The following is a 14473-nucleotide window of genomic DNA, read 5'->3' on the forward strand; positions in this document are numbered from 1 at the left end:
AGCTGTTGCCACAATCTCGGTCCCAATAAAATGGCAATTTTCTTCCGTATTTATTGTACCATATATGCAGGGACTTTCCTATGAAAGGAACCCTACCATATACTCTCAAAGTTTTATAAACTACTAAATTATATTATGGAATTCTCAAAAACAGAAGGCAATTTTAAATTCCATTAATGAGAAAAAGTATTCTCTATTGCTTCCAGAATCATCTTGCTCTGACTCAGGTTATTCATAAACCTTCTAATATGAATTATTTCATTTAATGAAATTTAAAGGTCAAAAAGCACTTTTTAATAATCTATTCTGGCCACCTGCTTGACATTGCTTTTAGAATATTCCCTGTAGTGACACCTCTAACAACATACCACTAACTAGTGGTATATAAGCCTAGTTATATTTGCTGATAAAAGTTCACAACCTACTTCCATTTTGAAGTTTGAAAAAACCAAAACTAAAAATCCAGTTGTTATTTCAATTTATGACTTCACCTAAAAACGTAAAGAAGAGTTGCCTTCATCTTTAGCAGTAAAAAAGCTGCTCTGCCTCTAAGGAATACGACGAATAACAGCACATTTGATCACAGGATATCCCTATACGCAGATTTTACAAGAAAGTTTCTGTTCTTTCCTCTTCCCCTTTTCCACAATTAAATGCTCTCGGTTCTCCCCCGGTAGCTAGAAAGTCTCTGTAAGGAGCTGGCATCCAGTTATCCCATTTTGTCTTGGATGCGTGGGTGGTAAAAAGAAAATGGGATCTTTGCCTGAATCATGATGACTTATTATCTGCCAGAGAAAAGTATAATGCTACCTTTTTTACCTTTTTAAATTTTTCTTTCTTTCAGAGGAAATCCTGCTTAGGATTACTAAGGAGAAAATTTGTAAATGAAGACGAGGACAAATTCAAACAATAAGGACAATACACGTGAATACACTCCCCACCCCCCCCAAACCCAAGCCCTTGCAGGTTTTGCATTATCATCTCTTATAAAGAAGAGAAGAAACCAGCAAAACTCATCTTGAAGGTCAAACTAAGGCAGCCATCTACAACGAGAAGAAGTGACAGGAGCTATGCAGATTAATATTATAGTGTTTCTTTTGAGAAGACTGCAAGGGAAGAGGCAAGGAACCAACCCTCTTCTTTTCTTCCCTACCTTAGATTTACAGAAAAAAAGCAAAACAAGCCCAAAGCCTGAATGTGGAAGGGTTTGGTTGCCCCCATTTATGAAGGCAAAACCTTGATGAGGAAGAAAACCTTGCCGAAGGGGTGTCTGCAATTCTCCAACACAGCTAAACTACAAAAATTCAGGCGTAAGTGAACTGAGCAGACCAGTATGCTATGACCTTGGTGCGTTCTCTAGCCTATGCAGTATTTATTTCCCATCGCTCACGTCAGGTTACCGACTAGTTTTATGAGGTGACCACAGCCAGGCCAACGGTGTTCAGTACACCTGGATGGGTGGTACACACAGATGAGATTCCACCTCCACAACATAAGCCACATGGACCCAAAAAACCACTCCTCTAGGGTCCAGATTAATCTTTTCAAATAACTTCCTAAGTTATCTTATAGCATACACACCCCAAGACACTTCCAGCTGCGAGCCTGATCCGCGACATCCCAGGTTACTGTGGGATGCACCTCAGGAATCCAGCCACGTGGGAAGGAAGAAGAGTTTCCAACACTTTTGTAAACCATGGAAAAACTCCAGATCAGTCTCATAAGTAGTTTTAAAATATCATATAAAGCTTCAGCACACTTCACAGTATTTGCTCTCGAATATCTCTTGGTTTATTTAGCATTTTAAGACAAACGCTCTATTAAAGTTGGATAAACTACTTGGTGAGAAAACGTCACCATTTAAAATTGTGCATATTGTTGTACCTGCCCATGCTGCACATGTATTATACTACAGGATTACTTAGTGACAACATTACTATGATAAAATTGTGTTACTAAACACAATACAATACTACCTATTTCCAGTACAAAGGTATTGGAAATAGGTAGTAACCCAGACTGAATCAGCAGAACAATAGTGCAGCTCTTCCATGGATTAATTCTGCAAGAACCTTCCTCTTTTAACCACTCGCCTTGATTTACTTGTGAGCACGCTCCTCCTAACAAGCAGCAACGATTCTTTGCACTGGGAATATAACTGGTTTATAAATGCTAATAAGCTTTTCACTCCCTATGTTACGTTTTGTTCGGAATAGGCTCTGCCAGTGAGTTCTGCAGCGCACTATCATTTGGCTGGCCCACTGTGCTATAAACTGAAAATATAATCTACAGGAAAATGCGTTTCATAGCATTTTGTTATAAAAAGATTATGTTTAGTAATTAAATGGAACCTAAGGCATACACAAGAGATCAAGATCCAAACTGCACAAACTTTAAAACTTTATGATTTCCTGATCACATTCTGGAAAGCATGCAGCCATAATGTTCTCCTAATGTACTCATATGCAGTTTCCTTTGCAAGGGAAGGAGAAAAAAAAGTAATGAAATGGATCATCGCTTGCCTTTTTTTGATATTTGCAGCACGCTGAAAGCTTACCTTTGGTCAAAACCTAAAAACCAACCACAGAAAACATCATCTGAGTCCAAAAAACTGATCTTGCAGGCTCCCACAAAGCCTGCACTACAAATGGAGTTATTTCTTCCTGACCGTTTTCTTTAAGAATCTTATTCATTTATTTCTTACTAACCCAAGGCATGCAATCATTTATGTAAGTCCATTCAAGATCTGTAATGCCATCAAAGTTACCTTCTGCAAAAATATACAGTATGCAGACACAGTCACACCTAAACCTATACTAACACCGTAGATTAATTTAAGGGACTAGCGACCTAACTATTTCTGAGGAGAGAGCTTTCAAGTGAACACTACACTGGAAACTACACAGCAGCAGACGAGCCTTGGAGGAAGAGACGCAAGAGAAGAGTTCAAGCACCTGATTCTCAGAGAAGCAAAGGCTAAAACTCAGTATGAGGGCAGTGTGTGCAGCCTTTACTGCAAAAGCAAAGCAATGGGTATTCTCGGTTACTGCACGCGCTCTACACTAAGCTCCCTTGAAAGAGCAGTGGCCAAGATGTACAGGGAGAGACATTTTTTTATTTTTTTATATATATATATATTTAAAATTTCTCCAGCAATCACTGCCTTACTGCCTTGGTCCTCGGCAGAAACTGGGCACTGTGAGAAGACTGCTGGGATCGAGACCACAATGACATGCTTTTCACACCTGTGATTCATATAACATGAAAGGAATGCTATTTTCAAAAATAAATTACATAAAGTATGGATCCCTAGAGCTCCATGTGCTGGAACACGAGTGCATAACAGACCTCCCAGCAAGAACTGAGACCAGGGAAAACAAATGCTAGTAAAATAAAGCGCACAAGAAAAGAAACTCATACACATACTTTTTTTGCGGGGCTGAGATGGTGATGTAGATTGTGAAGTGGTTCCATTAGTGCTGCTCTCCTCTTCCTCTTTAGCATCTACTTTTATTTCAGGCTTCTTTTCTTCTATTTCCATTGGCTCCTGTTTCAGTTCTGTTACATCTGTTTCTTCTTTTGTTTGTGAAGATCCTTGTAAATCCTCCTCCACCTTAAGAAAGGATGCAATGAGATGCACCATTACATCTACGACCCAAACTTGAGTCATCAACATTTTAGTTTGAGATTGTCAAAGCACTCTCCGTCCATGGCTTTCCTCGGGACAGTTACTTTCCAGTAACTACCCTCCTCTCGCCCCTTAGCTCACCAATTCAGACACATCATTAAGTGCTTTTATATCTATCACTGCTTTCAGTTAAGCTGTATAGAATCTCATTTACCTCAGTCTTAGCTTCCACTTGTGTCTCACTAGTCTCTGGCTCAGTTTCTTCAGTTTTAACTTCTGATTTGCTTTCTAGCATTGGTGCATCTGGTCCTAGTTGCTGGGAATTCGTATCAGCACTAGCAACTGAGGCAGGGGTGGGGACCCTGTTATCAATACTAGCTGCTGCCTGGGATAGCTGTTGTAAAAACAGTACAAAAGAAAGACACTGCATATATAGAAATATTTTCCTTTACTAAAAATGAACAGCACAAAAGAGACATGAGATGATATTCTAAAACAGTGCAGAACATGGGATACAGGAGCTCACTGTAGCCAAGTTTCTGTATAACACATTTAATAACTCTGTTTTACAGAGGAGAAGCCAAGGAAGAATTCTGCCCCAAAACGGCTTCTTTTTACAGAGAAAACACCTGCCCAATAAAACACTGTACATTCCTTGACATGTGCATTCATCCTGACTAAAGCTTAAAAGAAAAAAATTATGCAAATTTCATGATCAAAAAAGACCAATTCTGATTAAGGCCAAATATAGCATTAGGCCTGTTATGCCTCATCTTTCTGCACACTGCTGCCATTTTTACTTTGAGCAGTTCAAAGTCATTCAATACGCCCCCCCCTCCTTCAAACAATGCCGAGAACATCTCAACACACACACACGCATTTTTACACATCTCTTTAATGAACCCTTTGGTCTAAAGTAGAAGCTACTATTGACAACTACGGGCTCTATACATTCACGACATGGTGCGACACATAGGGAGAACTCTTGTGGAATGCCACTACGCAAGAAAAACGCAACTAACTGGTACTTACTGGAGTGCCAGGTGGCTGTGCCTGCACAGATGTTGGCTGTTGCTGAGATGGCTGTGGGGTTGGCACAGACTGGGGTTGAACTGGGGTCTGAGGTTGTGGTGTGACTTGGGCCTGTGCCGCGGTCTGCCCCGTAGGTGTGCTTTGTGTCTGTGTCGCGTTTGGAACCGAACCCGGTGTCGGCGTTGGTGTTTGTCCTGAAGATGAGACCGGTGTTGATGGCTGAGTGGGTGCTGCTGGCTGAGGAGGAGTCATTCCAGTTGGCGTTTGGTGCTGAATAGGTGGCATCCCAGCAGCCGTGGACACAGGGGGCGTAGTCTGATGTAGAGGTGGCTGCGTCACTGGTGGACACGGTAACTGCCCACTTTGCGGTCCGAGCATGTTCATGGAGTTGGGAAGAGCAGCACTGGGAACCTGCCCCTGCTGGAGAGAGAGACTGTGTTACAGACACATCACTCCCGAAACTCTGGGAATCACACTTATCCTTTAAATCACAGCACTGAAGTCTTCTTTAAGAGAATATTCTAAGCCTAAACACGAGATCAGCTACAAACAAGTGTTGCTATTGCAAATGACTATGCTCTGATTTCTCTAATCGTTTTCATCAGCTCTTACTCAAAGCCCTCGCTCCTAGACCTAGATGTGCCATGCACGCCTTTTTACATTAATTCTACTAGCACAGAGAGGGAATCCTCACCATTCCCGAGTAACACAGAAACCCACAGGCAGTGGGTTAGACAGTCTCTAAATCATGCCATTAGCTGGGCAAAGGTCAGACTTTGCATACAAAATGTTTTCAAGCAAATACACTTTTTAGGCCACGAATCTAGAGCAGTCCTGCTTTAGAAGACAGTGCAACACATCTAATGCCTGCCCTATTGCATATTTTTTTTTTCTTTCTTTTTTTATTTATTTTAGAATTCTAAATTGACTACTCCAGATGCTTAAGGAAACGGTGGATTTATTTTTCAGAGCGTCAACAATAAAATATCCTGGATGCGCACAGACTTTTAAACTATACATTTTACTAAAGATTGCATCAGATAACTAGTGATAAAAAAAGAAGACTCTATACTCAGATTTCTAAGAGTTAGAGGTTTATTGAAATCAATTAACAGTTTTCTGTGGGTTTCAAATTTAAAACATGCTTCTATATTGCCTGTACATAGTCAGTTTTATCGAACTGAGTGCATTAGGAAAAAAATGTTCACCACAAAGGTGGTCCAACAACTGAGCCAGGGCCCAAGAAACTGTTAATGTTCATCCTGAACACATTCCAGACTTGCCTCAGAGCCCTTCATAACCTGATCTAAGTTATCTCACATTTGAGGATGGGGCTGGACTCGAGGACTCTGGAGGTCTCAACTAATCTAAATTACTTGGACTCTGAGTTAAAAACCAAGCATCTCCCCGTGGAAAGGCACATACTTTAGCATCATAGGCACAGCTGCTACTTCACTGACCACTACTGTAACAGAAAAATGTCACAGAAAAAAAAGCAATTTCCTTTTCAGAAGTAGAGAGGTGAAAACAAACTTTACAAGATCTTTCCCAACCACTTTATTGTAATTCTTGATCTAAAGTTAGCTACTAAGGTCCATACGAAGACAAAACCATACGGTCATAAACATCCCATAAACTAACTTCTGATATTCCCCCTAAAAATCTCATCAGCATGCACTTTAAGATTTTAAATCAGGAGTTACAGGTAGTTGCCCCCCAGTTAGCATATGTGCATAGGTTATAGAAGAGCTTATGAAGAAGGCAGATGCAACCCAGGATCCCCCATACTCAGAAGTGACTACAATAAACAATGGATATATCAATATAAACACACACATATATGAATTAAATAAATTAGAACAAAATAATTAAGAGCAAATAACTCCAGTATTAGAAAATACGTCTCACCTGTGCCACCCCGGCCTGGGCTGTTGATTGACCCATGCCCACATTGTTCACATTCATAGCCCCAGTGGATGCCGGAAACTGGTTCTGGGGCAGGAATTGGTTCTGGGTAGGAGCCTGACCCATCATATTGTTGGAATGAGCTCCCATCATGTTCTGCGGCTGAGGCATTCGGGAAGGAGACATTGCCATCTAAAAATTAACACCCAAATGGAAGACAGTACCGTTTAGTATTACGTAGCAAGACAAAGGAAAATATCCTCAAGGTGATCAGCCAAAAGATAGGACAAAAAAATAAAAGGAGAACTGGCTTCAGTAAACCAAATGGAAGTGGGCACATGCATATAACTTTAGAGTTTGTCCCACAGTGTTAATTCGGAAGCTATTTTTAAACAAGTAATATTCAAAATTCTACTAAGAGTGTTAAAACTCCATTCTGTTCTCTGAGCTAACGGAGGCAATCCAATGAAACTGCAAGTATTTTTGTTTTTCTAAAGAATATAAACATGTTTTCATAAAGGAATAAAGGAGGTATACACACTGCAAAGACACAGTTTCTGGAAGAACTATGCTCTTCCACAGACTGTTGGAGATTATCGCATCTCTGGCATTTACCTCTCTAAAGCTGAGTTGTTGTTTTTTTTAAAAAAATTGAAAACAAAGGCTTCAATAAAGGCATGACAGGCTCGGTATGTTTCCATGAAATTATCCTACAATTTGCAGTACTGCTTTATGACATGGCCTTTTCAGAACAGCGTTAACACTGTTAAATGTAACCGACCAATTTTGAGAAGAACATGGTAACAAGAAGTACGAACCGCAGGAACAGCGCCCATGTTGTTCATTTGTACAGGGTGGTTCATTGGAGAAGCTGCACGGGGTCCCATGGGTGCTTGTGGCATCTGTACATTCCCTATGGACATGGGGTTAAACTGATTCATTCCTGCAAATGCACCCCCAAAACAACTCATTAGGAACAAGTCATCAGAATTTGTGTATGTATACTCTACTATAAAGTTAACATTTATTACGACTAAAGTTTGACTGCCCTACACATCGTCTTTTTCATTTAATTTTGTTCAAATTACTTGGCTTAACAGACCAGTCAGGACGCAAGAAGAATTCAGAGGAAGACTGATTAGGGTGAAATATAGCTTTTGATGTCTAAAAAAAAAAAAAATTAAATAAAATTTGCAAAAGATGAAGACTGTAGATGACTTGCAAAGACAGGATGCTATTTGTAAATAATATCTTGGGATGGTTTCTTAAAATCAGGCATTTGCTTTGAAACAGCCATGTCTTATTCAGGCCTCACTGAAATGGTTGAAGTAAATATGATAAAAATATTTATTGTATATATGAAGGCAACGCCTAGCCTCAAATTAGGACAAAAGCTAGCAATGTGCTTAAATAGGTGCTGTGCTTTTTGTACAAAACATTTAACCCCTTCAAAACACCCAAACTCATCTAACAGGAATAAAGGTGTAAATAAATAATTATGGAGCTATACTTGCTATCAACTTTTTCTCCTACTGAAATGAATCTTAAAAGGATGTAACTTCTCAAGGACATTTCAACGCAAGTTTCAACCTACTACTAACTCTGAACCAAGAAAAAAAAAAATAATTAGGGACACTTTTTTGGAGGAAGCTCAACCGTCTAAAAATCATGGGTCTTTATTTTTCAGAAAAAGCCCACCCGTGAGCCCACAGCAGCCTACATCAGTGATAGCAAGCCATCAGTGCTATGAACAAGCTACAAGGCTTTTCCAGATGCATTTTGCCTCAGAAACCAAGAAAGTATATCATTAGTTATAAAGGCTCTAGGATTAATGTGCTAAGTTTCCAGCTACAGGTGTATTTTTGGCTAATTAACTGATGAAAACATGCCAACATCCCCCCCCCCCCCCGCCACCATCACAGTGTTTTAAATTAGATTATCCACAGTATTCTTGCTTGCACTCTTCTTTTTGAAAGGACTGAACTACTTCCCGAATTGCTAGCAAAAATACTCGGCACGTATTGTCAGTTCTTAAGACAAGACCGCACTGAGACAGTTCCTGCCACAGAGCAACAACAAGGAACGATGCTGAAAAAAGGGAGACCCAGTAGTTCCCCCCATCCCAACTGCAAAAGGAAAACAGAAGATCAGCTTTTCCCCCTAATAATAATTTTGAACCCACAAATTGCAATTAGAGAGGAAAACATAGATACCTTGAGAAACCTGCATACGACTTATAGGCACAGTTGGCATGGACATAGGCCCATCTGCAAGACAACAGACGAATGGTCAGCAAAAAACAATTTAAAGTACGAACTTTAGGTTAGCATGAGAGCCCAAGGGCACAGACCGTGCGGAGCTACAGGTGAAAAGCAGAAGTACCTCCTATAGAAATACTTACTGGGCGGCCTCACGGGCTGTGCCTGGCCCATGGCAGCAGCCACCTGCGGGATACCAGGGGGCTGAGGTCCTGGGGTCTGTAAGGCTGGCTGATTCCCCAACATCCCTTGTTTATGTAGACGAGACCTCCGCTTCTCTTCTAGCTCCTTTTGTATCTTGTAGATTTTCTCGGCTAATAAGTGATAGTATTCATCCTAAAAGAGAAAAGAAAAAATGGTACTCAGCATCAAGTATAAGAAAGCAGCAGCAGAACTCAGGTAGTCCACCAGCATAACCATCACCTGTTTGTTTTTTTTTTTTTAAATGTATGCACCTGCATATTTGAAAAAGAAGTATTTCTTCCCAGAATTCTGTTAAATTGAGACAGTCTCATCACTGCTTTAACACTGAAAAGGAAAAACAAAGCTTCCAGAAAACACATATGAGACTTGGCTTTATGGCTATCCTTCATATCCACTCTGAGTAGATTAGCAGGCAAAGTAGAAGACTCTAGTTTCTCTGTTGCTTCAATAAAAAACAGGAAGCTGTGATTTAGTTTCTAAGTGTTAATGATTTTTAAATGTTATTTTCACAATAAACATTTCCACTAATTCACGGACAAAAACAAAAGATGATCCCAGCCACACTGTTACGCTGAATAAACTTCAGGAGACTGATGTTAAGGACAAATCAATTTTTACATAAAGAAAGGAACTGTTCTTTTCCTAAACAGGGAATAAACAACAACAGACAGAACCCCAAAGGAATGGCGGAAATCAGTGAAAAATAGTCCACAGGCACAGACAACTAAACACTACATCTCTACACGATGAAAAATCCATTTTACTCAATCCACACTGACAACAGATCAAATAAGGCAGTCACAGTGCACAGCAAGGTAGACAATTTTGCTTGTCAGAAATTGCTGGTCACACATCTGCCAAGTGCATGAGATTATGCACCTGTTCAAGGCAAAAAATCCCCACAAAGCCTCAAGACTACATTTTTTCTGTGGGGTCACCAATTCTCTTAAAACCCAGTGTTACATGGAGCAAAGGTTGAGCGATGCTTGTCCCACAATCGTTTTGCCTTCACCCATTTTTCACCAAAACTAGAATTTTTTATTACAGTAAGATTTGAGTTCATTTCAGAAAACTAATATAAACATTCCTCACCAGCCTTGTTAAGAAAGTCCAGTGTTGCGATATAAAGCTTTATTTTTAGGTCACTTGCCTCCTCCAAATGTCTCAAAAATCCATCAGTGCAGACACTTTCTGCTGTCCGCTTTAAAAGCACTGCAGCCCCTTCCCTCCTCCTGCTCAAGACACTTCACCTATAACTTGTAAATTTAATATTGTGCTACTTTCGCGCCACAAAGATTCCTGAAAAGGGACGTGTTCACAAGGAGCACGTACTACTAAACCAATGTCAAGCCGCTTACAATAACACCTTATACTAATCTGTTTTTCAATGTCAAAGTAGAGCAGATGCTCCTCAAAAAAGAAGGATGCAATTCCACACGGCATCGTTAATACATTCTAAACTACTCCCTTCTTCCAAGTTTGCTGCTTGGAGCCAAATACCTTAGATGAACTCCCATAAAAGAGACTTCTGGCAATGAGGCTCTGACAGCTGTTTTAAGGGGTGAAGAGAAGATGCTTCTGGGTATTTGTCGGGCATAGAGGTAAGACGACATTTAATTTTATAACCAGAATTCTACTATGTCCATCCTTACTGAGAAAGTATTTAGGTGCACATGTATGCCTATGAAATCCTCGTTCTCTCTGAAGTTGTTCTCTAGAGCTACCGGGGTGACCACACACAAGACTTCCTTGCTAAACAACCTCCTGGTAGCCACAAGGAGAATATAATAGTCACTGACCAACACTGACACAGCAGCAGCATTACAAGCATGGCCACTGCCTTTCTGTCTCCAGGAAATAAAACTTGTATTCCATCTTTAGGTCTTCTGTGAGACTGTCTGAGAGGGGCAGACTAAGTGTTACCATCTTACTGGATGACTAGCACCTGAAATGCCACTAACTCCTCTCTTTAGATACTCTTACCTTATTTAAGAAAGGACCTCAAGATTCTGATCAGGTAAGATCTCACTAGCTGTTATTACGGGTTCTTCTACTAACGTTGTCTTTACCTGACAAAAACTTTCATGGAGCGGTTTCTTTAGTGTAGAATTACCACAGTGTCATAATAAAATAGTATCCCCAGCACGTCAATCAACAGGGGTTTTCTCCCTCTGAGTAACAGAGATTTGAACTGACGCCTCTTTGCAGACAGAGCAAAAATCATGAACAAGAGCAGGAATTCTGTCTTGTTTCCCATGCACAAGGACAAAACACAGACAAACTGACTTTTTAGTTGTTGAGACGTGAAACCAGCTCTGTGTCTTAGCCAAATCACTCTAGGAAAGAATTCCAACAGCGCAGGTAAAAAAAGGTGAGCAGTATAACAGGACTGAGTCCTAGAGAAAACCTCCAATGGTAAAGAGGCATTTAGAAAGTTTTAAAACTGCTATTTACATGGACTTCCAGAAAGGAAAAAGTCAGCAAGGGAAACATCAAGAACAGCAAGCTGTGCTCCAGTCTGCACGCGCGTCAATCCCACTTTCAGGAGGAATGCAAATAGGGCCGGGATGATGTTGTCTAGTTTTCATGGAGCCGAGGGAAGTGAATTAGCTTAGAGTGACATTAATCAGATGGCTTGGGACACTACAAACACTACCACAGACAGAACGTACAGCTTTCCTCATCCAGAGAACAGTGAAATGATTCTCTGTGGTTTTCATTATGCGTATCAGATTTCTAATACTTGTAATAATTGTTTGTTCCTGAACATATACGGAATGCCTGGACTGAAGCGACATACCCTACTGTTAGCAGATTCATACATATCTCCTTCCACTTTCCTGGCATAAGCCACCAGGTTCTCCATGCGGCGATCCTTCAGTGCTGCCGGATCAGGAGTGGGGAAGATGGCTTGGACACTACAAGAAAGGAGAAAGAATAAAAGAAAAATTATTCAGAGAAAACGAAAAATATAATTCAATACAGCTTTATAATATTCAACCTGGCCATTCCCTCATACATCAGAGATGTAAAAGCGTATCAAAATTGTTTTTGAAAAGAAGGATCTATATTACATTATTCCCTACAAGATTAAAGCAAATTTGATGATGAAAAAATGTGAGGTTTGACAGTCTGGAGTCTAAATAGAGCACAGCGAATTTACCAGCAATATAAACTCATGTCATGCTCATTCCTTAACGAACATGAAGAATGAACTGAAGAGGAAGGTTAAAGGTCATCCTCAGTGGCCCAGTGTCAGAACCGCTACTGGTAACTTTCTCTTCAACAACTTTTCAGCTTAACAGTAGAACTACAGTATTGAAATTCTTAAAAAAGTCAGGAAAAATACGTGGTCTTGGTGAATACTTACAGTTTATGCACTAAATGATTGCGCAGGTCCTGAGTGACATGTTCATGCCATGCTTTCCTTACCCCGGTACTAGAAGGAGGTGCAGCTGTTGGCATTGAGCTGAGGTTTCCAACATTGCCAGAATTTGTGCCATCATTCATTAGCGGGCTAAAATAAAAAGAAAAGGGACTGCTACAGCACAGAACACAGAGTTTTGTTGTATGTTTGATGCCTGAAGTAATTTTTAAGGAATTTCTTTCATCACTTCTAGCTACTGGGAAGCTAGCAGTTCCCCATCTCCCATTAGGGAGGTGATTCTAGACAGCCAGCATGGCTTCACCAACGGCAAGTCCTGCCTGACCAACCTAGTGGCCTTCTCTGATAAGAGTGACTACATCAGTGGGCAAGGGAAGAGCTATGCATGTCGTTTATCTGGACTTCTGTAAGGCCTTTGACACCGTCCCCCACAACATCCTTCTCTCTAAATTGGAGAGATATGGATTTGATGGGTGGACTGTTCAGTGGATGAGGGATTGGTTGAAGGGTCGCATGTCAATGGCTCAATGTCCCAATGTAGACTGGTGACGAGTGGTGTCCCTCAGGGATCCATACTGGGACCAGTACTGTTTAATATCTTCATCGATGACATGGACAGTGGGATCAAGTGTACCCTCAGCAAATTTGCTGATGACACCAAGCCGAGTGGTGGACTTGACATGCCTGAGGGACAGGATGCCATCCAGAGGGACATGGACAAGCTCGAGAAGTGGGCCCATGTGAACCTCATGAGGTTCAACAACACGAAATGCAGGGTCCTGCACATGGGTCAGGGCAACCCCCGATATCAATACGAGCTGGGGGATGAAACTTTCCTGCTGTTTTTTCATCCGACAATGTGGGCGTGCAGCCCAGAAGGCCAACCCTACCCTGGGCTGCATCAAAAGCAGCATGGCCAGCAGGCTAACAGAGGTGATCCTGCCCCTCTGCTCCACTCTGGTGAGACCCCCCTGCAGCACTGCCTCCAGCTCTGGGCCCTCAGTACAGGAAGGACATGGACCTGCTGGAGCAAGTCTACAGAAGGCCACAAAAATGCTCCAAGGGCTGGAGCACCTCTCTTGTGAGGACAGGCTGAGAGAGTTGGGGGTGTTCAGCCTGGAGAAGAGAAGGCTCTGGGGAGACCTATAGCGGCCTTTCAATACTTAAAGTGGGCTTATAAGAAAGCTGGGGACAGACTTTTTAGAAGGGCCTGCCATGACAGGGCAAGAGGTAATGGCTTTAAATTAAAAGAGGGGAGATTTAGACTAGATATTAGGAAGAAATTTTTTACGCTGAGGGTGGTGAGACACTGGCCCAGGTTGCCCAGAGAGGTGGGAGATGCCCCATTCCCTGGAAACATTCAAGGTCAGGTTGGACGGGGCTCTGAGCAACCTGATCTAGTTGAAGATGTCCCTGCTCTTTGCAGGGGGGTTGGACTAGAGGACGTTTAAAGACCCCCTCCAAGCTAAACTACACTATGGTTCTACTGCATCAAACATTCTCTAAGTGAAATTTTGATATCAGCAAACTGCAACACCTACAGCAGCAAAGCTCAGGAGTCTGCAAGACACGGTATGAATGATAAAGAATCACAACTTAAAAATACAAAATATTCTTCCTTTGGGAATTCATTTAAAACTACTAAATACTGTGGTAGATAAAGAATCGAAATAGGAAAGGAGAGCGTAGCTATAGATGTGACTGATCATTTCCATGCCAATACAATTAGTTTTTAAAGCATGCTCTTTATTTACATTCATAAGCATGTAAATAAATGTTTAATTGAGCAAGAATGAAAATGCGTGCATTACTTATTTGTCCCAAGGGATGTTGGAAGAGCATTTTCAGAAATTAGACTAGCTTGCTGGTCTGTTGTTATTCCTCCTGTGGGAAGGTTCATCTGGTTGGCTCCTTTAGGACAAAATTAAACATCATTGGTACCCAGTTCACAATTTTGACAATAACATGGCAAAACTACACTTTACTGACCCAACTGGTTAATAAAAGAAACAGAGTATCAGATAAGTACTTCTATGATAATATCTGCTGTGGTATATATAC

The 14473-nt window shown here is 41.0% G+C and overlaps 1 protein-coding gene across 14 annotated transcripts in view; it reads right to left on the minus strand.

The window, feature by feature from the left end:
* CREBBP (CREB binding lysine acetyltransferase) overlaps positions 1 to 14473 on the minus strand; it is a 97624-nt gene that overhangs the window by 28473 nt on the left and 54678 nt on the right. For 6 of the 14 annotated variants that reach the window (XM_074599305.1, XM_074599300.1, XM_074599298.1 and 3 more), the window contains 10 exons: positions 14224 to 14323; positions 12398 to 12544; positions 11828 to 11945; positions 8967 to 9159; positions 8779 to 8832; positions 7384 to 7508; positions 6569 to 6757; positions 4661 to 5080; positions 3843 to 4022; positions 3427 to 3613 (listed from right to left, as the gene is read on the minus strand). In XM_074599305.1, coding sequence (XP_074455406.1) covers positions 3427 to 3613; positions 3843 to 4022; positions 4661 to 5080; positions 6569 to 6757; positions 7384 to 7508; positions 8779 to 8832; positions 8967 to 9159; positions 11828 to 11945; positions 12398 to 12544; positions 14224 to 14323 — 1713 coding nt within the window. The remainder of the gene's footprint in view (positions 1 to 3426; positions 3614 to 3842; positions 4023 to 4660; positions 5081 to 6568; positions 6758 to 7383; positions 7509 to 8778; positions 8833 to 8966; positions 9160 to 11827; positions 11946 to 12397; positions 12545 to 14223; positions 14324 to 14473) is intronic. The other 8 variants (XM_074599303.1, XM_074599299.1, XM_074599310.1 and 5 more) reach the window with 5 other exon arrangements.

Source organism: Larus michahellis, chromosome 8 (genome assembly GCF_964199755.1).
Source record: "Larus michahellis chromosome 8, bLarMic1.1, whole genome shotgun sequence".
NCBI lineage: Eukaryota > Metazoa > Chordata > Aves > Charadriiformes > Laridae > Larus > Larus michahellis.